The following is a 25363-nucleotide window of genomic DNA, read 5'->3' as shown; positions in this document are numbered from 1 at the left end:
TCAGTTTTGAAAGAAAGAAGAGGATAAAGTCAGTTTCTATTGTAGAAATGCCCCAAAGGGAGTTGGAGCAACTGTGTCAGAAGGGCTAATAGTGGGAGGCCCAGGAGGCAGAATTTTACCAACTTAAGAATTAAAACTTCAAAAAGGCACTGAACACCCGGGTAGGAAACAACAACAACAAAAAGCCTGAGAATGGTGGAAAACTGACACTAATATTTCTAGTAATTCGGGAGTGGTAATTATTAGTAACCATTTGTTACTAATTTACAATGTAGGAAACATCACTGTTTACTCAGTTTATTGTACTGTTTTCTGAATATAAAATCAAGAGTGATTTCATTGGCTCTCACCAGCCTTGGTCTGCTTTAGTGTTTTTCCCATGAGACCCCAAAGTCCTGAGCTACAGCACTTCGTCCATCTTGGTACAGGAAGCTAATAACTGAGGTTGGGCAGTGCCTTCTCTTCTCGGTCTGAGATATAAGGAAGACTGGGGTGGAGATGACACTAATTATCTTTAACATTTCTGAACCTTTAACAGTTTTCCACACTTCTCCTGGGCTAACTCTTCAACCTCATAGCATCTTACAAGGTGTCTTAAAACATCCAAGACTCTAATGCTATTACCCCTACACAGATGAGTCAAGGAACTCGCCTAGAGTTAATATTTGTTGTCCTGAGAGTACCAAGAGAGAGATGAGAACTAAAGACGGTAGTTTGTTTATATGTTATGTTTGGGGTACTTAAATTTTCAGGAATAAGAAGACAATAAACCAGAGGAGGAACATACTAGAATTTAGCAAGGCAGAAAATATGCCAACTTGAGGCTTCTGTAGGTCAAAATTTCCTTGGTCCACTTTGAGCTTTAGTGAAATTTCCTATACTATATTTAGCTTTTCTATACAAGAATAAAAGCTAAGCTGAATCAATTAGGGACATTAAACAAAATGACCAACAAAGCAGTTATCCAGTGTATTTGAATCCTCAGTACATGTGGTCAGTTGATCTTGTCATCCCCGAATTTTCCCAGGGCCCTTGCACATTGTGGCTAATTACCCTTCCAAAATTGTATCCACACTTGGTTAACGTAGTAAGCCTGTCCCCCAGAGTATTTGTTAATCCCTGTAGAAACAGGTTGAGCCTTACCACAATATGTCATCAGCTCACATTCATACTGGGCGATCCTCCAGTTTTCCAGGCAGTGAAAATAGGCTTTGAATTTGCCTCTTGCCTCCCCCATTTTAGTTCGGGAGCTCATTTAAGCATTTGTTGCCCAACTGAAATGGCTAAGAAAACTCTTGCCCAGCAGCTGTTTTCTGTTTGGGGCTACAGCTGGGCCCTTGTGCACCCAATAAGAAGTATGTACATTCATTTCAGGAACATGCCAAGGGAATGGAAATTAGCAAGGGCTCTGGAAAGCTGGCTTGGGAGGATTTGTCTTGGGAATGCAGGATGTCAGAGCCTCCACCTCAGTGAAAGGGGCTAATAATTGGAAGCCTCTTTAGTGGAGTGTCTCTGCATGAGGTAGTTTTATTTTGAGCTGTTTTCAGGACCTCTTCTTGTGACTGGATTCTGGACTGTGTTGAGAGTTATTTCTCTGTCTAGAGTTTCACCATTTTTTATCATCTCCTGTGACTTTGATTAAGATATGGTATTTGGTTAAATCTTTTAGGACAGGTTAGATACTAAGACACTGAAATAGCTAAGAAGGCAAATACCTTGTTATTTCCCACAAAACTGCAGAGGCTTCTGAAGGAATATTTCCTGGTACCAATCTTCTGGATTCCGGTGCTGCTGGAAAGAGTGGGAGTTTCAGCAGGTGCTTCTGGGTGTGAAACAGGAGCCGGTTTGAGATGGGTAGAAGGAGGAGCCCTTCCAAAAGATAGCAGTCAGGATATTTTGCATCATAATGAGTAAAAGAAAGAACAGTGTTTCTTCTGAGCTGCTGGAAGCCACATTAGGGTGATACCGTCCCTGGCATTTGAAAACCATGGACCTTTGGGATGCAGCCTCAAAGGTGTGGATGATGTTTTGGAAAGCGTGGTCCTCAGAATCATCTGGCTCTGTTTGGCTAATAATAGAGATTCTCTATACCTATTAAATTTGTCTTTTGAGGGGTGGGAATCTGGAAAGTATACCCCCACTATAGGGTGGGAATCTGGAAAGTATACCCCCACTATAGGGTGGGAATCTGGAAAGTATACCCCTACTATATTGTTCCCATGCTAAAGACTACTGGTATGTAGGACACAAGAGCTGTTCATGGATGACTAGGTATAGGGTTGTTCCTCTAGTTGGCTGTCATTTCCCATAAGGCTAGAGCACTGAGCTGGCTTTGTGGGGCATATAGGTATTTGGGACATCTCAAGCTTCATGACTATATAGGGACTGGGTCTTGGCAGCCAACCTCTGTTTGTCAAAGGGCTGGGCCACATATCATTTGAAGGATGTGTACCACTGAGCCTGATTAACCACTTGTGGAGACAAGGTGAAGCTTCTGCTTGGATCACAGGTAAGAGCGCATTCCCCTTGGATCCTGTGCTCCCAGCGTACACACACTCATCTGTGGCTCGCAGGCCTCTTTCCTGGGGTAATCAGTTTACTCAGTTTTTTGGCCGTCTCAGAGTTGACCACACACAGCCTGGACCTTTGCAAGGTTACAGCGTCAGTTGACATGAACAGATGTTCAGGTCTTACAAAGAGGTGAGTATTCTTCTCAGCATTAACTCTTAGTTTAAATAAAGACACTTTTCCTAAGGGGTGACTAGTTTGTGGAAATGTAGTAGACAATTAAGAGACACACGCTTTTGAGGACTACTAGCCTGTTGGGTGTCCACTTCCCTTTCCCCCATCTTTCACTCTCGCTTGCCTTCCATTTTTCACCTTTTAGCTCTTTGTTGGGCAAGTCAAGGTAAACCGATGAACAAGCACTCATCCTTTCCTAGCATTGCTAGTAAATTAATGGGAAAGCATGAAGTTGAGTATTTAGACAAAAATCTGGTCAGGTTCTACCTTTAGTTGAGCAATGGGGCAGCCAGATTTGGGTGGAAAAGGTACTTAGATATATGGATACCAACCTCATATCTATCACTAGCCATATTTGTGACCTTCTGAGCCCCTCAGAAGGGGTATCCTCATCTCTTTTTTTTAGTTGTTTGTTTTCTTTTTAGGAGGTGCTGGGATTGAACCCAGGACCTCGTACCTGGGAAGTAGGTGATCAACCACTGAGCTACATCTGCTCTCCATTGAGAGTTGGTGTTTATATTTGTTTGTTTTTGTTTTTAAAGATTTACTTTTTATTTATTTCTCTCTCCTCCCCTCCCCACCCCGTTGTCTGCTCTCTGTGTCTGTTCACTGTGTGTTCTTCTGTGTCTGCTCGCCTTCTTGTCAGCAGCACTGGGAATCTGTCTCTTTTTTTGTTGTTGTTGCGTCATCTTGCTGCATCAGCTCTACGTGTGTGTGGTGCCACTCCTGGGCAGGCTGCACTTTTTTCATGTGGAGTGGCTCTCCTTATGGGGCGCACTCCTTGTGCGTGGGGCTCCCCTACATGGGGGACACCCCTGTGTGACACGGCACTCCTTGCGCACATCAGCACTGCGTGTGGGCCAGCTCACCACACAGGTCAGGAAGCCCTGGGTTTGAACCCTGGATCTCCTATGTGGTAGGCAGACACTCTATCAGTTGAGCCAAATCCGCTTCCCCCTTTGTTTGTTTTGCTTTTAGGAGGTATGGGAAGCAGGTGCTCAACCATTTGAGCTACATCTCCTCACTGTGTCCTCATCTCTTAATCAAGGAGATGGCTTTACAAGGTTCCTTCCTGTTCTAGAATTCCAAAAGCTTGGGGTTGTTTCTCTCCTTTTTATCACCTAAGGTCTTGCCCTTATGAATTAGTGATGTGACAAGTGGTACTTATCTTTCCTTGGCTTGTAAAGTAGTTCATGTATCTCACCTCTTTGCAAACAAGGAATTCCTTCATTTCCAACCTTCTTTCAAAAAAGGGACTTGCAACAGATTAAAATGAGTCCAAAAGTTTAGAAAATTCCACAAACTCCTCAACTCCTGCTACTTTACATTGAATCATCAATGACTGTCAGATTTTCTTATCCAATCTTTGCCTTCTATCAAAAGGGAAGCATATGGTAAATGTACTTGCCATGGAGAAATGTGGGTTGATAACAGTGTTTTCTTATTTGTGTAGAAGGTTTTTTACTGACTGGATCTTGGTACTTCCTGACCATCTATGATGGTTAACAGAGCAGGCAAGTAGATAGCAAAGTGATGGGAAGACAGTTGCAAGGCTCTGCATGTATGTGGCAGCTGCAATTTCTCTGTTTCCCTTAAGACTTCCCTCTAACACCTAGGGATGGATCTAATCCATTTGAAATATTGTTGATCCAGAGATGCATGCTCAGCTACCTTATGCTGGTATTTCCCCTCGCTGTTCTGCAGTTTTTTCTCTCTGGCCGTGCACCTCTTTGAGTTGTTCCCTTAGTAATTTATTCATGATGCAGGTGAACTTCGAGGGCCCTAATTTAGAACCTGCCAAATGAGATGCACAGAGGTAGGGACGCAGCCCCTTTCCAGGTCTCTTGCAGGGCTGGATTATGTGGCTTGGTTGGTTCTGCCCCATTGCCTCTCGGCATAGATACAAGCCCAAAGAATTCGTTTTTAGGGTAATTCAGATTTTCCTGCTACCTTAAAAACATTTAAACCATAATTAGCTATTTATGAAACAAAGGTCTAAAAAAAAGTGGTTAACCCCCCAAGCCATATATTACTTCACTGTCTCTTCTGTGTCAGACTCGTGTTCCCATTTTCTTCCTCTGAGAAAAACATCTCATTTCTCATCCAAGAAGACTATTGAGCTGTCAAGTCCAATACTGCCGTCATTATCCTCCCTTGATTACTACCATCATTTAATTATTGTTTTTTGGAGATGCCTATGGCACTTTAGAACACTAAGAATTCTGATTTAAGAGCAGACTTGTCTGTCCCAGAAACCTTCACTGCGGAAGCAGAGGCAGTGCTTTGGAAGTCCCAAATGTTTTGAGGCTGGGAATTGATACCCGAGCACCTTGGCAGTTGCCCCAAGCTGTCTGTCGGCCTAGGGGCAACGCATTCCTTGCCGGGGGTGCCAGCCTCCCGGCTTTGAAAGAACAAGGTAATTGGAGAGCCATGGCCGGGCTGGGGCCCCACAGGCTGATTTAGCACAATGACGAGTGAGGCTGCTTGTTTCCAAGAAGCCAAGCTGCTTAGAACAGGACTCGTGCCTGCCCCTGGGATATGGGGACTTGCTGGGTGAGTGGGTGAGGCGGTGCAGGAGATGCCTTTGCAGTTACCACATTATTAAATAGGCTCCTAAGCAAGCCCTTAATTTTTAAAATTTATTTCCAAGTTTCAGCTGTGAAGACCTTGTTATCCATTGTAAAACCCTACCCCTGGCACCGCTAATTCATCCACCAGGACTCCCGGGCAGGCCGATGAGGGTCCCGGCGCTCTCAGCTGGGTGGTGGTAGAACCTCTAGAGCTGATGAGCCAATTAGTTAATTATCTAAGTCAGATAAATAATAAACCCTTGCAAGTGTTTGTTCCTTGCTGCTTTTGTATTTCTTGAAGTCCCCAGGTTGTTCGCCTTCCTGCTGGGATGGCTTAGGGTTTCCTGAGTGGCTCCTGGGAGAACTGGGTGTGTGCAGATCCCAGGGTTAGGGAGGAATTGGCCCAGGAAAGGCCGGCAGCCGCCCTGCCCGGTGGTGCCTCTCCAGGGGCCCGGGGCCCGACTTCCTGGGGCTCCTGGGTCACTTCTGGGCCCTGACAGTGTGTGTCGTTCTCTCCCCCTCCGTGTCCACTCTCCAGGATGTTAACGCAGGCGAGGGCAGCGAGTTTGCAGACAGCGGGATCGAAGGGGCCCCCACCGACGCCGACCTCCTCTCCCGCCGTTCCAATGCCACCACCTCCAGCTACTCGCCCCCCACCGGCCGCGCCTTCGTGGGCAGCGACAGCGGCAGCAGCTCCACCGGGGACGCCGCCCGCCAGGGCGTGTACGAGAACTTCCGGCGGGAGCTGGAGATGAGCACCACCAACAGCGAGAGCCTGGAGGAGGCGGGCTCGGCGCACAGCGACGAGCAGAGCAGCGGCACGCTCAGCTCGCCCGGCCAGTCGGACATCCTGCTGACGGCCGCGCAGGGCACGGTGCGCAAGGCGGGCGCCCTGGCTGTCAAGAACTTCCTGGTGCACAAGAAGAACAAAAAGGTGGAGTCGGCCACGCGCAGGAAGTGGAAGCACTACTGGGTGTCTCTGAAAGGTAAGGGTGGGCGGGCGCCAGGCTGGGCGCGCTGCGTCCGTGACCTCCGTCACCCAAGCAGGAGAAGCATCGAATGTGCTGTTCCTGGCACTGGGGACGGTTTTGAAGGATGAGCCCCACCCTCCAATTAAATTTTTTTTTGCTGGAGGGATTCTTTACTTTTTTAAAGTAAATTTATTTCACCTTCAAAAAATAAAATAACAGACAACAGGCAGCTTAACAAGTTACGGAAGCATCATTTTTTATGGTTATTTTTGAAGGTTAAAAATTGACAGGCTAGCACTACCAAGTAGTTATTTGAATGACTAAATGATCATGTTTGTGAAAAAGGCAATCACTTTTACAGTCAAATTTTATATTTTATATATATGTATAGGTCACTGTTTTCTTTGCATTAATAACAGATACTAATAATGAGTACTTTGTATTGCTATTTTACTTGCATTTATGAAGTGTGTGTATATATTCTTGCACATGTCTCGATGGTGTAGCAATTATGGTGCATTTGTGAGCTTCTCAAGCACAATTGCAGTTTTGTCACACAGTTGATTTAAGGCAGGCTTAGTATATGGCAGGGTAGGTTAGGTAAGTTAACAAGAAGGAAGGAAAGCACTCAGGAAGTGACAGCCTGGGCTTACCTGGTGCAGTGCATAAATGAGGCCATTTGATAGTGGACCTTGCCAACTGTGGAGCAACCTGAAGCTGCACTCGGGGAGGTGAGCACAGTGCCTCTGCAGTGCTGGCCAGGCCGACCCCCCGTGATGGGGTTCGGGTGGGCCTACCACCAGTGTTGCCAGCTGTTCCCTGCTCAGCCAATCAGGAAGGGAGCGTGTGAGTTAGAATCTAGGTTTTGATTCACGTCCCAGAGACCCATGGGGACAGTGCCTTAAACAAGACAGAACATTTGCCTCCCACCCTCTGGGAGGAGGTAGACCGCATGAGGTCGCTATGAACACATTGTCCAGGGACATGGGCTCCTCCTGTCTTGTTTCTCAGTTCCTCCCAGCACATTCTCGTAGTCTTGTGGTTGAGATAGCTCACGACCAGCTCCACCTTCCAGTGGGAAAATGGGGAAGGGCAGGGTGTAGCTCTTTTCCCTGAGGGCCTAACAGAGTAGTTGTGCTGTTCATTCTGCTTGCATCCCATTAGCCAGAAAGGCATTGTACCTAGCTGCAAGGGAGGCAAGGACAGCTGCTTTGATCCTGGGTGGCCTTGGGTTCAGCTGAGCACCGAATGTCCTATCACTGCAGGAGGAAGGGGGGATGCACCTTGGAGAGCAACCAGGTATCCACAGAAGACTCCCTTGACCTGTAGTTGGAGGGCAGCTTCCCCTACTGCCGCGTGCATCTAATACTGCATCTAATACATCTAATACTGATGCAGTTGTAGGGTAGGATACTGTCTTCTTCATGTCCAGGTTTCAGACTTCGGTAAGAGTCAGATTCTTCTCAAGTCCTTTTCTCATTCTGAAAGTCTGAATCAATGCTTTTCAAATTTGAACATAAGACAGGATGCTGACAATCATATTTCCATCAAAAACCCCTTAAAATATTGACATTAAACTTTAAATTTTATTTTTCTATGCCAAATCAAATAACTATCTTATAGAACATATACAATATATACTTAAAATTTTAACACAGATACAGAGTGAAAACCTTACATTGGAGAAAATTCTATTAATGTATACACATGCACACATGCCTTTGTTTCCTCTTTCCATTGTCAATTGGGGAAATACGCTCCTTATTCTTATGATAAGATTAATCATATATTCTATTTCTTTCATCAGATATAGCATCCCTGCTTGTGAAATACAGATGCTCATCCTGTGGGGTATCGTGGGGAGTTGCCTCTGTTCTTTCTCACACATGACCTGCTTGATTTGGAAGCTCTGCAAGGTCATGCCCAGCCACTCTGCCTTTGTGGGGTGGGAGGAGAGGAGGGAAAAGGCCCCGTCCTCTTCCTCTTCTGCTGCTGCCTCACATGTGCCATGCCTGGGACTGCAGCCTCTGCTCCCTGTAGCAGCGTGTCTTGGCACTTATTTTCTTCATGAGTTCTGAGCCTTTAAATCCTGACCAGAAGACAACCTGTGTCACAGTCATCAGAGGTACTTGTCAACCGTGTGGATATTCCTGGGTTGGCCCCCTTACTTGAGGAGATGATTTGGCAGTGCGGTCCTGAATTTGAAGTTGAAACAAGCCTTCTAGGTGATTCTTAGCCACACTGAATTTGGGAGCAGCCGTGTTAGCTGTTTAGAAGAAAAATAATCAGGTGATGTTTTACTTGGGACACAGCAGAGGGGGTAGTTTTGTTTCTGTCATTCTTGTAGGGAATAAATGAGGTGAGAAGCCAAGCTCGGGTGCACGTTAGGGGAAGGGTGCCTTCACTTACTTGGTGACCCAGATCTGAGTGACACAATCTGTCGGAATCCAGGCCCAGAACACGAGGCCACTGAGCCTTCGCTGCTTAGTCCTGACAGGTTCCCATTATATATTGACATTCTTGAAGTTTGTCCTTGCCACTCCAAAGCAGAACTTGCGGCTGACTTTTTGCTTTTTCTTAGCAATCCTTGGATATTGAAAAATAAAAAGAGTACCTGGAAACTGCAGGGTAGAGATTTTGCTAAAGATTCTTTCAGATTAGACAGAATTGATTTTTTTTTTTTTTAAGATTTCATTTAGAATTGGTTTCTAGCATGTCTCCATGGGCAACTAAGGGCGTACAACTTATGTTCAAGTGAAGATGAAGGTCAATGGGCTATAATCAGGAAGCGTGGGGTTCTCAGATTTGGTGGTTCATGTTAGTTTTAAAATTGGACCAAGTTGATAATTGAGCAAAAGCCAGTTTCTGCTCCTTATTGCCCATGAAGGAACTTGTAAAGCTCCTGGGGATGATTCTAAACCAAAGTTGAGAAATGATTTAAAAAGACAATTTGGGAAGACCATAAATATTTAATGTGTGTACTGTACTACTTGGATTTATTGGTGTCCCTAGTTTCTTATCCATAGGTTTCTTTCTCTGTCCTCAACTCCTGATGCAATTGTGTGGCTCCTTTTATGTTAAAAATCTACTAATCACTAGTATAGTATTTGTCCCAAGGACTATTTAGAGCAGTCTCACCAGCGGCTCTATTGCCAATTTCCTTGTGGTGGGGCTGTGCTGGGCCTTATAGGATGTTTAGCAAAATCCCTGGCCTCCACCCAATAGATGCCACTAACAACTCCCTCCCCCAAAAGTTATGACAATCAAAAATGTCTCCAGACAGGGCCAAATGTCCCTGGGGGACAAAATGGCCCTACGTGAGAACCACTGATACAGAAGAAAATAGTGTCTTCCTTCCATGCTTTTCTTCTCTCTGAATCAATGTTAGCTTATGGCATGGACCCGGATGTGCTCCTGAAAAACAGTGAGCTCTCCAAAATAACAGGGATTATAGGAAAACAAGGTTGGAGCAGACTATTCAATTTATGTGATTAAAAATATGTATGCAACTTCTCAATTAGAGAAATAAAATAAAATACCTCTACTAAAACATGCACATGTTAAAAAGACTTCTTAATCTTTACAGTAAATAAATACCACAGAAAACATAGGACTTTAATTTTTTTTAAAAGTCGCATAAAAAATGCAAATATAGGGTGATGGATGTGGGTAGAAGGAAGAATTGAGTTCCCTGAATTGGGAGATAAGGACGAAAATTATGAAATTGTAAAGCATGAAAGGACCATCCAATATGGGCTTTTAAGCAGAACCCATGATCAAACTGTGCCAAGAAGGAAAAATGTGGAATTGAATAGACATTGCTTATTGGTCTGCTACATTCAGCTGTGTTTAAATTCTTTGTATTTAGCAGTTGTTAAATTTTAAAGTGAAATCTTATGTGCTGGCTGGGAAGAACTGCCTTTGCACCACTATGACTTTCCATTGATCCACGTAATTCTACATTGCTAACCACACAGGATCAAGTTTGCTTTACAGAAACTTACATTGCATGGGAGTGGATGTGGCTCAAGTGGTGGAGCGTCCACCTTCCACGTGGAAGGTCCTGGATTCAGTTCCCAGTACCTCCTGAAAAAACAAAACAAACAACAAGCAAAACAAACAGATCCAACTCAGGGAAGCCTATGTGGTTGAATACTGGCTTCTCACATAAGAGGTCCCGGTACCTCAAAAAAAAAAGGAACTCACGTTGTAGCTGAAGAGTCTATACATTCAAGGGCGTTGCAATTCGCATAAAGTGTGGCCCATGCCTGTGGTAAGGAAGATGCTGAAACCTGACTGAATAGCTTATGCCAAAGTTGGGAAAGAGTTATCAAGTTGGGCCCTGGCTTCCCCTGAAATTGTTTTCAGTTAGTTGAGACTAAGTGTCCCTCTAGGTGCTGTTAAAAAGAGTCTCATTTTTGGCAGTGACAATGGGTATGTCTTGAAACCGGGTTGCTTCCAATCTGCAGAAGGTTTCTGTTGCTACTGACCATGGTTCGTAGTGCAAGTAAATGTGGACCAGGCCTTGGCTTCCCTCATATGTGGGCCATGGGGAACACATCAAGGATGTGCTTTATTTATAGAAAAATGTTTTGTGAAAGAGGTCCACAGACCAAAATTCTATAACTTCTTTCCTTATCCCTAAAGTACATAAAGTCAGTCTTATATTGTTGTCTCCAATGGCATACTCAAGAAACCCAAGGCATTTTCTACAGTTCTCTGGACATACTTGGCAGGGACTTTCCTGAGACAGGACTGGCTGTAGTCCACACAGGCCTAGTTACATAGAACTGTATTTGCACTTACCTTGGACCAAATCACAAGTCCTTTGTGTGCCTTGTATACCTATCACAAAACATTCCCAAAAGATTTAAGAATCTTGAAGACCTTGGGTATGCATGAAGGAGTGCTGTGCTGGTCGAGAAGCTGTGATTTAAGACTCTGCCTTTCTCTAAGTCCATCCAAGACTTGAGTACAGTATGGCCCCATTCTCGTTACTTCCTGGGTTTCACAGGTTTTAATTTCTAGTCTCTTTCTGGTGACAAGACACAAATGACAGTTTCCACTTAGCCTTTTGTTCCACAAAGGCCAGATTACTTACGCAGACCTCCGTTCTGTTTCCGCAGGGTGTACGCTCTTTTTCTACGAGAGCGACGGCAGGTCTGGAATAGACCACAACAGCATCCCCAAGCACGCCGTCTGGGTGGAGAACAGCATTGTGCAGGCCGTCCCTGAGCACCCCAAGAAGGACTTTGTCTTCTGCCTCAGTAATTGCCTGGGCGATGCCTTCCTCTTTCAGGTTTGTTGGGTGCTTCCCTTGCAGGCCATTCCAAGCCTCTGAACCAGCTCTTTTCTTCTGTGTCTTATGTGCTCCACTCTTTTTCCTTTTCAGTGGTGGGTTTTATCTTTTGCTCACTAAAATTGATAGACAACGTGAACTGAGTTCCAGGAATGAGAAAACTCACCCAGAGGGATAAAGCCTGGGGAGGGATGTGGGTTGGATTGGAGAAATTTGTTCTGTTTGCTGTGGGTTGAAGGATTTCTTAGAGTCGTACCAGCGCTATCTGTGTAGCACTGGGAAAGGATCATGAATTCTTTAATTTAGACAGAATTTGAGCTGATAAATTTCTTTTCATAATATTTTCTCTTTTCTAATATTAATCAAGTTAAATAATGACATTTCAAAGATGATTAGCCACATCTAAGCAGTTTCTCTTCCTTACCTTATCAGAGCTTTCTACCCAGCATTCTTAAACTATGTCTATTAATTGTATTAAGAAATATATGTCCCTGGCAGTCATTTCTGGGTAAGCATTTGCTTTTATAGGGCATCCTTTGGATTTAGTGAATTACAATACACCCTACCAGAACTTATTGTATCAGTTAAAAAGGCTTCCTTCATTTATTCCGTTCATGCATTAACCCCTAAACTTTTATTTAGTGCTCACTTTGTGCCGTGCACAATGCTGTTGGTAATACCAAGAAGATTTGACTTATTTCCTACCCTTAAAAGTGTCCCCAAAAAAGTGTATAGATAATAGGGGAGGTAGGCACTGGCAGGTCTCTGTAATCTGGCAAGGTCCAAGAGTGAATATTAAAGAAAGAGCAGGCATGAATCAGGTGAAAATGGACAGGTAGAATATTCCACGTAGGGGAAAGAGCGGGAACCATGGCATGGAAGGGAGAAATAGATTAAATGCTGTGATATAGAGCACACATAAAGAAGAGTGCACAAAATATAAATGGATAGCTCAACGAATTACCACAAGGCAAATATGTAACCATTACTCAGGACAAGAAATTAAATGTCCTAGCACTCTAGAAACTTTCCCCCTCCCTCCACATATAAGCAGCCTGCTTGTTGAACAGAGTGATTACATAATTTATCATTCAAGCCAGGACACTTTCGTTTTATCTGGGAGTGTCTTAATTTCTCCTCCAGTTTTGAAGGATAGTTTTCCTGGATATAGAATTCTTGATTGACAGTCTTTTTCCTTCGGCAGTTATGAAATGTCATCTCATTGCCTTCTGGCCTTCATGGTTTCTGATGAGAAATCAGCTGTTCGTATAAGGATCCTTTGTAGGGGATGAGTTGCTTCTGTATTACTTCTTTTGAATTTAACTCCTTGTCTTTATCTTTTGACATTTTAATTATGATATGCCTCAGTGTCTATCTCTGTGCTTAATCTACTTGGAATTTGTTGAACTTCTTGGATGTGTAGATTAAGGTGTTTCTTAAATCAAATTTGGGATGTTTTTCACTATTATTTCTTCAAATATTCTTCTTTTAAAAAAGACTTGTTTATTTATCTCCCTTCCCCTCCTCCGACCCTACTGTTTTTGCTGTCTATGTTGTCGTCTCCTCGTTTTCTCTCCTCTAGGATTCACTGTGATTCGATCCTGGAGACCTCTGATGGGGAGAGAGGTTCCCTGTCAATTGTGCCACCTCAGTTCATGATTTTGGCTGTGCTTCACCTTGTCTCTCTTTTGATGCATCATTATCTTGCTGCATGACTCACTTGCACAAGCACCAGCTCACCACACAGGCACTTGTGTGGGCACGGGCTCTTGAGCCTACCATGTGTGCACTCACATGGGCACTGGCTTACCACATGGGCATGCTTTCTCTTCTTCTTTTTCACCAGGAGGCCCCAGTGATCGAACCCGGGTCCTCCCCTATGGTAGGTGAAAGCTTTATTACCTGAGCCACATCCGCTTTCCCAAATATCCTTTAAGCCTATATTTCTGTCTCATCTTCTAATACTCCCATTATGCTTGTGTTTATATGCTTCATGGTGGTCCACAGGTATCAGAGATGCTACTCAGTTTTCTTCATCATTTTTTCTTCCTGTTTCTTAGACTGAATAATCTCATTTGATCTACTCAAGCTTGCTGATTCATTCTTCTGCCACATCAAATCTGCTGTTTTGCCCCTGTAGTGAAATTTCACTTCAGTCATTGTGCATTTCAACTCCAGAATTTGTATTTGGTTCTATTTATAATTACCATCTCTGTTGGTATTCTTTATGTGGTGAGATATCATTCTCCTACTTTCCTTTAGTTCTTTAGATATATTTTCCTTCATTTCTTTGAACATGCAGTGCCTAAGCTTCCTCAAGGGCAGTGTCTGTTGACTGCTTCTTTTCATATGTATGGGCCATACTTGCTTGTTTTTTTTTCTTTGCATGTCTCATAATTTTTGTTTTTGTTAAAAATGGTACCTTTAAAGAATATAACGTGAAATCATAATATACCCCTCCCCCAGGGTGTGTTTTTGCTGTTGCTATTTGTTTAATGACTATCCTGAATGAATTCTGTAAAGTCTGTATTCTTTGTCATTTTTGGCCACTAAAGTCTCTAGTTCAGGGGTCAGTTGAGAATTGGGCAGATATTCTTAAATGCCTGGAACCAGTGAGTTTCCTAGTCTTCACAGAGGGGCTCTCATGCATCTTGCAGCACATCCTTAATGCTTCAGGTAGGTCCTTTATGGCCAGTTCTGCCTTTGCCTTCATTTCCTGCTAGAGTAAAATCTCAAGGTCAGCCAGAGGTAAGAGCTATGGTTTTCTTGGGTTTGTTGTTTTTTTTTCCTCAGCATGTGTGTAGCCCTGTACATATACGTGACCGTCTAGATTCTATGTCAGAGTCCCTTATTATCCAGCTTTTCCTTTTGGGGTTTTTTGTTTGTTTGTTTGTTTTTTGGTAAGCTTCTTATTTGCCCCAACTGTTATCACCAACTCAAGCATACGTTTTGTTAAACAATTGCCACTGATTATTTCTCACAAATGCCCTTGGGAAAAAGGCTATTAGCCTCAGGGAAGTCTGAGTCTGGTCAAGACAGCTCCATGAATGGGGATTTCATAGGAACTGCCCTACAGGTAAAATAATGATAGTTCCCTGAAAATGGTGTTTTGGGGGAGCTCCACATCCATTCTATTCCTGAGCAGCTGCTAAGCTGCTTGATTTCACTGGGGAGGGGGAGATGGAAATGGGGCAAGGAAAAATGCCAGAAAACTTGCTGTTGTTACCAAGATTCAGCCATTTCTTTTTGATAAACACTGCTCGGATTATTGCAAGACTGGTTAATTTCCAGAGCTCTGAGAATTGATTCTGACAGGTTTTGCTGGTGCTCTCGTTGCTTTTATGGAGGAGCAGCTTTTAGGAGGTCTTTACTCTTCTATTCTGTGGACAACGCTCTGTGGAGACAAGACAAATTTTAGAGTGAAAAGGGTGCTATTAACAATGTTGCCACTATCACAGGGGTAAGTTGGAACAACCCCCAGCTGACTGTATGTGTGTCAACCTTCCTAGAGATACACTTAGGTTGTTCCCAGGTTTTGGCAATCATGAGAAATATCGATAATGAGCATTCTTGTACCTACTCTCTGGATGTTGTCCTACATTTCTGTTAGGCATACAAGGCCCCTAGGAGGGGCATTGTGGAGTCACAGGATATGCACACATTCAGGTTGTTAGATACTGCCAGACAGTTTCCAAAAGGACTGAATTTAATTTACTCTCCCATCATTAGGAGAATTCTAGTTATTCTTCTTCCTTTTCAGTACTTGCTTGGTATTATCAGAACTTTTAAAGTTATCAGCGTGAGGTTGAGTGTATTTTCATATGTTTAATGACCATTTCAGTATCTTCTTTTGTGAAGTGTATTTTTAGTCTCCTTCCCATTTTTCCATTGGGTTGTCTCTTACTGATTCATGGCGGTTCTTTATATATTTTGTGCATCATCTCTGTGCTGCACGTATCTTTCCCCACTTACTTTTTTACTATTTTTTAAAAAATTTATTTATTATCTTTTTTTTAAAGATACATAAATCACACAAAATGCTACATTAAAAAATATTAGACAGGACACAGATGTGGCTCAAGTGATAGAGCTTCCACCTTCCATATGGGAGGACTTGAGTTCGGTCCCTGGGGCCTCCTGGTGAAAAAGAAGAGAAAAAACATGCCTGTGCGAGTGCCCACGTGGTTAGCCAGTGCCTGTGTGAGTGCCCGTGTGGTGAGCCAGTGCCTGCACAAATGCCCGCACAAGTGTCTGTGTGGTGAGCCAGTGTCTACGCAGGTGAGTCATGCAGCAAGATGGTGATGCATCAAAAGAGAGACACAAGGGGAGAGTCAAGGTGAAGCACAGCAGAAACCAGGAACTGAGGTGGCACAACTGCCAGGAACCCTCTCCATATCAGAGGTCTCCAGGATTGAATCCTGGTGAATCCTAGAGAAGAGAAAATGAGAAGACAACACAAACAGTAAAAACAGCAGAGCTGGAGAAGGGAAAGGGGGGAAATAAATAAATAAATAGATCTTTTAAAAAATATTTACATAAAGAGGTCCTTTGCTGTACTGAAGTCTTAAATTTTAACGTGGTATCATTTGTCAAGCCTGCCTTAGAATGAGTTATGCTTGATGTGTCCTATTTTTTAAAAGTTTGTAATGTCCCAGGGTCATGAATATAATAAACTGTAATTTGATTATCTCTGGAAATATATTCTTATTTATTACTGGATAGCTTTCAAGTGAGGAAATGCCTACTTACTTTAATGACAATAATCACAACCACAGTAAAATAGCATTAGTATGATACCAGCAGCTATCTTTTGCTGAGTCCTAACTGTGAGCCACGAGCTTGAAAGCATTTTACAGTGTGAGTCTGCTTTAATTCTCACAGTAATCCATGAGATGGATTGTATATCTGTGTTTTACTCAGTTGATGTGGATTATCTTCTCCACTTGGTGAAGCTGAGGTTTATAAGTTTTAAAAGTGACACTGAGTCACACAGCTGTCAAGTGACGAGACTGGATTCAAACCCAGGCCTGCCTTCCTTCAAAGCCTCTTACTGCCTGGGTATACTAGGTAGCTTATTACTGTCCTGGATTTTCTCTAGGTTCTTGGCTAAGCTACAAAAATGAATTTTAAGTGCAAACAAGACCAGTAATTTATTAAGGAACTGAGAGAAGAGAAATGGGAGGAAAGAACAGATATGCGTCCCAGGAAGAGAGAAAAGGGGCTGAAAAGAGAGAAAGAGGGCTGATTTACAGACTAAATTCCCCATTACAGATTACAAATCCCCAGGTTTACTTGTGTGCAGGGGGAGAAAAGGCAAGAGCAGGGGGAAAACAGGGCTAGGACAGGGCAAAGGAAAAAAGGAAAAAGGCCTGATTTAGCTGCCAGGCTTGCTTTTGAACCTTTAATTATTCCGCCCCTTTGCTAATGACTCGGAAAGAGTCCCAGTTGTTTGCTGTTTTGACTGATTACCCCACCCCTCAATCCCCCAGGAGGGCCCAATGACAAGACCCCTTGAGAATATCCAGGGCTTCTCCTCCATTCCGGAGGAAATCCTGTTCCGAATGGGGGTTCTCTCAGGGTTCTTCCAGCAGCCATCTTGTGGGGTTTCCTGGCCACGTGTTTAATGGCGGAGGTTTTTCTGCCAGGTCGCAGATTATCCTCTTTATTCCCTAACTAGCCTGCTATATTACTATTATTCTTTACCTTTATGGAGAAAATGGCGAGAGCCAGTGACTGTACCCCGCTATACTTAGTCCATAGAATTAAGCCACTCATAAGGACTATTTCTACTTGGAAACCTGAGTTTGGCCATTCTTGCCCTCACTACACCGGTTAGATGAAAATCTGACTGACTTCAGGAAGCCCCTCTTTTTACTATGCTCTTCTGATTTGAATTCCTTTTGAGAGGGCCTTTATCACCGTAAAATTGCTAGTAGAGTCTAAATACCCAATAGGTCACATTGAATAAAACTCTTTTGTTCCAACATAGGACCTTATTCATGAAAACCTCTGTGTCTTCTTGTTATGGTGAAATTTTTCTGCTACTTATGTGGGAAAGAGCTCAAAATGAACCTTTTCAGAGGAAATTACTGTTGTTTGGGATCCATGAGGCCATTTTCTGCCTTGTACTTATTGTCATCCACATAACTCTAGAGAGGCTGAATTTGAAAGAAACTGGTGTGTGCAGGGGGTGAGGTTAAAGCAAGGGAGATCAACCGCGATTAGGGAAATAATTTGTAGGTTATTCCAGCTCCAGGGCTCAATTCAGTGCACATATTTTCCAGAGCTTGTATGCTGCTGATTTGATGCTGTTACTAAGATACCCACAGATTCGTCTATGGAAAGGCGATTCATATTACCAGCAAAAGTAGAAAAGGGGTTTTGTGTGTAGCCTGGGGGTGGGAATGAGCCTGAATGTTAGGGCAGCTTATATAGAAGAAAGTGCAATGCTGTCTGCAAAGTGAGCCTATAGCTCCTACATTTAAGCTATTTTAATTAGGGTTCTTCCCTCCAACTTGAAGTCAGAGACAGCACCTACCCACCCACAAGAAACAATTTCCTGTCAGGTCTTCATCTGTCCATTACTTCAGCATGTCACCTACAATTCCAAAAAGCTCAGTGCTGTTTATGGTAACATGTCCTAATAGTTTTAATTCCTAGGTTTAATGCCTTGGGGATGTGGTTAGTCGGTACGGTAAGAATGACACGTGATTGGATAGTGCAATTATATATCTAAAGAAGTGTAGAAAATATTATCCCTTGCGGGTCATTGATTTCAGTTCATAGAAAGTTTTCCTATAATTTAGAAGGTCCTTTCTACAAGGACATAATTGTACATATTGAAAAAGAGACTACCAAACCAACAAAATGAAACAGTGTAGTATCTACACCATTATGTTGAGTTGAGGATTAAATGTGATAATGAAAGTAAAGTGTCCGATATATAGCAAACGTTCAATACATGTTAGTTACATTTATTGTTATTAAAAATAAAAAGAGACTAGTTTCCTGTATTTCTTATAAAATATCTTTTTATTATAAGTTGAGTGTGATTTAACTGTAAACTCTAAGGGTTTGAGGATATGTGAGTCTGGAGATCTGCCTTGCGGTGTCATATTTGGTTCTATGTGTAAGACTTGATCAACATCATTGGCAGATGGGGCTGGGGCTGGAGAAGGGCAGCCAGGAGAGGGTGAAATCTGGAAATCACCTTTTACAAGGGAGTGTCAAGTGGACTTGGTAGAAGACTTTAGAAGGGGATTTAGTATCTTGAACTTGAATGGCCTAAATTCCACCTTCCCTCTCATGTTAGGCACCATCTCTGAAAGGCCCCTGACAACTGGTGCTATCCCCAGGGAGTACCCTGCTTTTCAATGGTCTGTTTAGTTAGTTATGTCTAAATGCTAGGAAGTTCTTTGTTATATTTTCTGGTGGCTTTTGACATTGTCCCTTTCTTTCCATATTTACCCCCAGAGTCTAGAACAAATCTTCTGCTTACTCTTTCTCATCACCTTTCAAATACTTTTAAATAACTACCATTTGCCTCCAAAAGTGTTTTCTGAAGGCTTGTCTGCCAGTGTGGATCCTTGGCCATTCTCCCTGTCCTGCAGCTTTTTTCCTCCTTATTCTTTCTTGTCACCAATCCCTGCCCTTGGAATGGTCTACCTCATGCAGCCTACAGTGTGGTTCCTGTCACGGTTGTTACCCCACAATACTGGTCTCAGTTGCTTTGATTTATTAGAAGCTGCATCAAATGGTTTATTCATAATGTACTTGTAAGTTAAACCAGCATAAACTGTTACCCAACAGGTTTTCTCCATCTTCCCTCAATAGATTGAAAGAAAAACAGCTGAAGACCTTAAATTCACCACTTTGTCTTTGTGGTTTTTATCCTACTAATGAGCCTGTGGAAATCATTTTGGATCTGAATTTGACCTTCCAAGGTTTCCCTCTTAACTTCATGTTATCTGCAGACAGGCCATGATGAAATGTGAGGCTGCACACTCTTTCTCTTTGTGGGTGTAAGTGTTGACTTACTCTATTACTAGCCTGTTTTCCCATCACCATAGACCATATCCCTGTCCTAGACAGCCTCATTAGAGATATTTACCTTTGGTTTTGGCATGGATAGCCTAATCCAAGAAGGACCAACTTTGGCGTGTGTGAAGCCCAAGGCAAATATTATTTTTGGGGTCCCTATCTATATGAACAGTGTGAGTCACCCCAGATCAGCTTGTCAGCACCATTCTGCTACTCAATCTCATGCAAGCTAGTGAAAGAAATTCCATGAAGGCCAGTGGGAGCAATCATCTCATCAGAAGCTCAGTCCCAGAGCTCCTCAGGGCATCTTGTTGACACCACATCAACATGGGGTGTTGTTCCTGCCGTTTCCAGACACCAGAGGGAGGCATTAAAATTTTCAAGGGAGATACTCCAAAGCAGGGGGCATCTGAGGTGCAGGCTCTGAAGCAGGGCACCATTTGCCAGGCTCTATGGGGAGTACTATTGGAGAATACAGATGTCAAAATGCAAAATAAATACATGGGCCAGAAAATTGCTTATAGTACGTACCCTATGGTTGGTGTGTCTGAGGTTTCCATACATGTGTTAAACGTATAGTTAAAAGATAATAAAGAAGAAAAAGAAAAATAAAAAAATTAAATTAAAAAAATATGTTAAAAAAAAGTGCAGTGCAGAGATCTAATTATGGCTGGCCTAGGTCTTTGAGTGTGTGTGTGTATAATATATAACCTGTATACTATTATGTATAATCCAAATAACATGTTTATAATAGTATTCATCTTCTTGTTGTTTTATGTTCATTTAAATTCTTATTAACTTAATATAAGTACATCGTTTACAATAATTCAATTAATCTTAAAAGACTTATAGTGAAATTCTCTTCCCATTCCTTTTCACCTGCACCCTCACTCCCCAGAATATACTCAATTATTTTAGCTGCTCTTTGTTGTGCCCCTCCCCCCCTTCCTGGCATTTATCCTCATTTCTCATTAACATGTTATTCTGCTATTTCTTAATCAATTTTAGACATTACTGATTTTTAATGACTATTTAGCCGTATTTTATACAAACTCTCCTTTCCTATCTTCTAAATATTTATATTGATTAAATCAGTAGTCAGTGTTATGTTGTAATGGCCATATAAATAGTATTAGCTTTGGAGCCAAGTGTTATACCATGGTTGTTATTTCCTTTCTTGAACAGCTTTTTTTTCCTGTAGTTATTGATTGCCTCATCTTTTCTTCCCAATTAGTTTATTTTTCCAGTTATGTGGCATTTATGTTTTCTCAGTCTCTCATGTATTACATAGTTTTCAGTACTTTTTTTCCCCCTAAAACCTGCCCTCCCCTGCCCTTATAAACTCCTGCTCCAATTTGGTTTTTCTCTAATCATCCTGGGGTTTCCCTTTGCAGCCCTGTTAGAGTCCTGATTCTCACTTCTTCCTTTAACTTATTAACTCCTTTGTTTTCACAAAAACAACTTTTAGTAAGTTCTACAAAATGGTATGTATCTGAAAAGGTCATGATTCTTTCTCTTGCTTAATATTTGAGTGATTTAACGTTTTGGCTTGAACGTCATTTCCCTTTTGCTCAGTTATTTTCTTCTACCGTTCTTATTCCTGATCATTTTGTGTAGCTTTATTTTTTTCACTTTTGGAGCATTTAGACTCATTTCCTTATTACTAGTGTTCTGACACTTCATGGTGACATGTCTTCTGTTGAAATTTTAACTTTTTTTTTTTAATTCTTAAGAATCCCTTCCTCATCCCTACTTTCCTTCCCTTCTTCCTTGTTATTGCTTCCTTTCCATTGTCATCTGTGTTTTAGTTCCACTTTCTTTTTTCCCATTTGCTTTGGTCTCTTTCTTCATGGTGAAGGCTTTCATCAAATGCCTAGTGATTCTTGACTCTGATCTGAGCTACCCAAGTATTGCTTGACTATGGTCTGTGCACATTGCCAACCACTGGGGGCTTCTTTAGCATGAACAACAGCGAGTAGGCTTTTTGTCAAAGGACTCCCAGTTGACTGTATTTGTTGGTCTTTTCTCTGGGGCCACCCAAATTTGCAAGACATGAGTCTTGCTATGGCCAACCATTGGGCAGTGTTCCATTTATTCAGTCAGTGGCACTGAACCTAGCTCCTGCATTTTGTTGCACTTGAAGACTTTGGAGTCTGGAGCCTCCCTTCTTTCTCTAGAGAATTAGCCTTCGATGGGTGAGATGAGAGTGGGAGGGAAGAGGTGGGCTTGCATGGCCTTCTCTAGTGGGGCAGGGGAACCCCATATTCAGTTCCTTTTACAAATGTTAAAAATGATTGCCTAATTGAGGCTTGCATAAATACTCAAAATTATGATAAATGTAGGACCAACAAGAAAAAAGACATTGAAGAATTCACCCAGAAAATTCTTTCCCATCCAGCTTCTTAAAAAGAGGTAACTTTATTCCTTTTCCTTCTTTTAAAATGCAAAAAAGAAGTCCAGCTGACAGCACAAATATTCTTGTGCTTATATAAACTCAAATTATCCAAAATTTGAGTTCCTAGATCTGGCATATATTCTCTTGTCTAAATGAATTTCTCTTTGCCTGCCACTCACATAAACCATTGATTATCTGAAATCACTGAGTGCCCTCCATTCAGTTGGGATAATTAAAGCTACATCTATTTAAATACATAATAAAGCCCTGGGTTTCATCTTAACTCTTCACTCAGAGGGACTCTTACGCAAAATGTTGTTTTGCTGATTATGTTCCTCTGCTGGCAAGAGCTCTGCACATTTCCTTACCTAGACTTCATGCAGTATTTATAACATCTCTGCAAGGCAGAGGAAGAACCACCAAATCCACTCTCTCTACCTGTCTGCTGCTGTTTGCCTAATGGAAAGTGATGAGTGGTAAGGAGATTGAGTGGGTACCCTCGGATGGTCTCTTCTACTCCCTATTTCTCTGAGCCCTGCATTCTCCTGGAGGATCCTTTGGTAGACCTGATGCCCCTAATTATGCTTGCTGGGTTGAAGGAGGTGATGCAAAGTTAGCAGCCTTGCCAGTCTTTTTCTAGCATGTCAGAATTTAAACTGGAAAACAGTTTAGCAAGCTAGTGGTCTGCTGTGATCAGCCCTAAACTGTTAAACCTGTAAACTGTCATAAAATATGCATTCTCTGTTTGACCAGTTATTTGAGGCAGTTGCCGTGGCACTTGTCCACTCTCCCGTCTACACACAGCTCAGCACATGCCACTGAAAAGGGACAAACTCAGTTTAAAAGCTCATTTAGTGAATTGTGCTTCTTAGAAATTGATTTGGCTTAATGATAGAGAATGACAGGGACTGCTGTTTTATTTAGACAGGACTGCAAGAGCAAAAATTCTCCCTAATGGAATTGCCTTCAGCCATTGACAGGTTTTAAGAGTTTGGAGAGCTGAGGAATACTTATTAGTTAAAAGGGCTGATGGCTAAAGTCTTCATAAAGCTGTGATCATACATTGCTTTATGTGTTTCTCTCGATTTGGGGGCTTGGGATGTTGGGTTCCCTCCTCTCTGTAAATAAAAAAGTTCCAGTATAGCTGCTGTGCTAAAATTAAATATATACTTTTCCAAGGCTGTTTGACTTCCTTGACTGATATCAGCTTCCTTCATTTCTACTTCTTAAATGGGAGGCAATTATAAACTCTCTGACATCAAAATAGAATGTGTTGCCCTTGGCTGAATTTGGCTGGACACCTCACAGGTGGATGGAAGAAGGGGCTCCCCTTTCATTAAGTTAAAAGAGCAACAGGCTGTTGTTCTAAGGAATCTGTCAGCTTGTGGCTCTGCTTAGGTTTAAAGGTACATCGTACACTCTTTTATTTAAAAGTATAACCTGTTTTGAAGTGGAGTTTTTACTTTGCTAGTATGTTAGTCAGGATGGGTTAGATTTTGCTGCAGTGAAAAGCCTCCCCTCACATCTCAGTGTCTTAACGTAACTTCTCATTCCTCCCATGTGTCTGATAGAGGTTGGCTAGGAAGTGACACTTGTCCTGGACGCTTAAGGACCCAGCCTGGCAGATGCTCCATCCTGACACGCTTCCATGACTGTAGGCAAAAGGACCAGAATGGGGTGAATCTGGCTTTTGTTTCATAGTGACACATGCGACTTCCCCTCACATTTCATTGGCCAAAGCCAAATGACATGGCCACACCTTCCTTTCAAAGGGACAGGAAAGATCTCCCCTCCCATGTGCCTAGAATGGGGAAAGCACAAATTATTGGGTGGACAACACTAATAATACTGCCGCTTGGCTTCTGGAGCAGTTGACGAGCTGGGGGATTGGGAGCAGTATGGTATATTAAGAAAAAATATTAAAAAGCATAATATGGGCAGAGATTGGGGTTAATAATAATTTTTTCTGTGCTATCCCTAATTTTTCCTGGGCTTTAGTTCCTTCAACTGTAAGAATGGTTCTCCTTAACCCCTTCTAGAGTAACATCTTTATTTCAGATATATTAAGTTTATAACTTGTATTTAGCAGAGCTTGCTATTAGGAGTTTTAAAGTATTTCCAGACATTCAGGTGTGATGTCAAGGTTGTAGGTATTTTCTTTTCCTTGCCTTCTGAGCTGGGGGGATGGAAAGTGGAGGGTCGTAATTGTGGCAGATAGAGGAGTGTCTTAGGGAACTGCATCCTTGGATGAGGACCTCCCACTGAGCACTGAAGTGCCAGGTGTTCAAATACAGTAGAGGTCTGTGCCACCTCGAAAGAGTATCATCTGAAATATCCCACAATGTCCTTGTAAAGTGGGTGAAAACACCAACTCCCGATGTCTAAAAGCCCCTCGTTTCCACTGAACTGGGCAAAGGGAAGTGCCGGTTTCTGTTCAGCTCTCCTTGCCCAGCACATTTCTTCCAGGCACTTTGAAAGACAAACCAACAGGGAGTCTTGCTTTTTGGAATTTCTGTTACAAACTTGTAGGGGTCGAACACTTTTAATGAAAGGTAGAATTTGAAGTATAATATTTTAGGGTAATTTTAGAAACGTATAAGGGTAATGTAGTTTGGAAGGATTTTTAAAAAGTTTTCTATTGAAAACAATACATACTTTATACAAACACACAGAAAAGTACACAACCTAATGGTGTTTCACAAAGCTAATACATCTGTTTCCAGCACCCAGATCAAGAAACACCTGTATTGCTTGCCTTTTTTGACCCATACCCTAGAAGCCTGTCTGTGCTTCCTTCCAGGTGCTAGCCTTCCTCCCATTACCACCGACAATGTCTCTCCCATCTTCTAAGAGCATGGATTAGTTTTGCCCATGTTTGTGCTTTATATAAATAGATTCCTATTGTATATACTCTTTTGTGCCTAGCTTTTTTCCCCTCAGTGTCAGGTTTGTGAGATTTATCTGCATTGTAGCCTATAGTTGTGGATCCTTCCTTCCTGGTACTGCATGGTTTTTGCATTGTGTGAGATAAAACACACATTTTTCATCCATTATTCTGTTGCTGGACGTTGGCTAGTTTCCAGTTTTGCCCATTTGGGGATGGTGCCACTTTGAACGTTATGTTTCATGTATTTTGGTGAGCCTGCAAACACATCTCTGCTGGGTATATACCTGGGAGTGCATTTTCTGGGTCACAGGATGGGCACATGTTCAGCTTTAGTGGACTGTGCCAAATAGCTTTCCAAAGCTGTACCAACTCTGTCTTACTCTCCCATCAGCTGTGCTCCATGTCCTCACCAGTGCTTGGCGTTTTCTTCTTGGAGATTTGCTTTAGCAAAGCATCCTT

General features: G+C 42.4%; 1 protein-coding gene across 6 annotated transcripts in view; it reads left to right on the top strand.

Moving 5' to 3' along the window:
• The window catches only part of TIAM1 (TIAM Rac1 associated GEF 1), a 401703-nt gene that overhangs the window by 281983 nt on the left and 94357 nt on the right, over nt 1-25363 (top strand). For all 6 annotated transcript variants that reach the window (XM_058296149.1, XM_058296148.1, XM_058296153.1 and 3 more), the window contains 2 exons: nt 5851-6298; nt 11410-11582. In XM_058296149.1, coding sequence (XP_058152132.1) covers nt 5851-6298; nt 11410-11582 — 621 coding nt within the window. The remainder of the gene's footprint in view (nt 1-5850; nt 6299-11409; nt 11583-25363) is intronic.

Source organism: Dasypus novemcinctus, chromosome 4 (assembly GCF_030445035.2).
Source record: "Dasypus novemcinctus isolate mDasNov1 chromosome 4, mDasNov1.1.hap2, whole genome shotgun sequence".
In the NCBI taxonomy this organism is placed as follows: Eukaryota; Metazoa; Chordata; class Mammalia; order Cingulata; family Dasypodidae; genus Dasypus; species Dasypus novemcinctus.
Note: the sequence above shows the minus strand (reverse complement) of the source record. Positions and strands in the feature narration are given on the sequence as shown.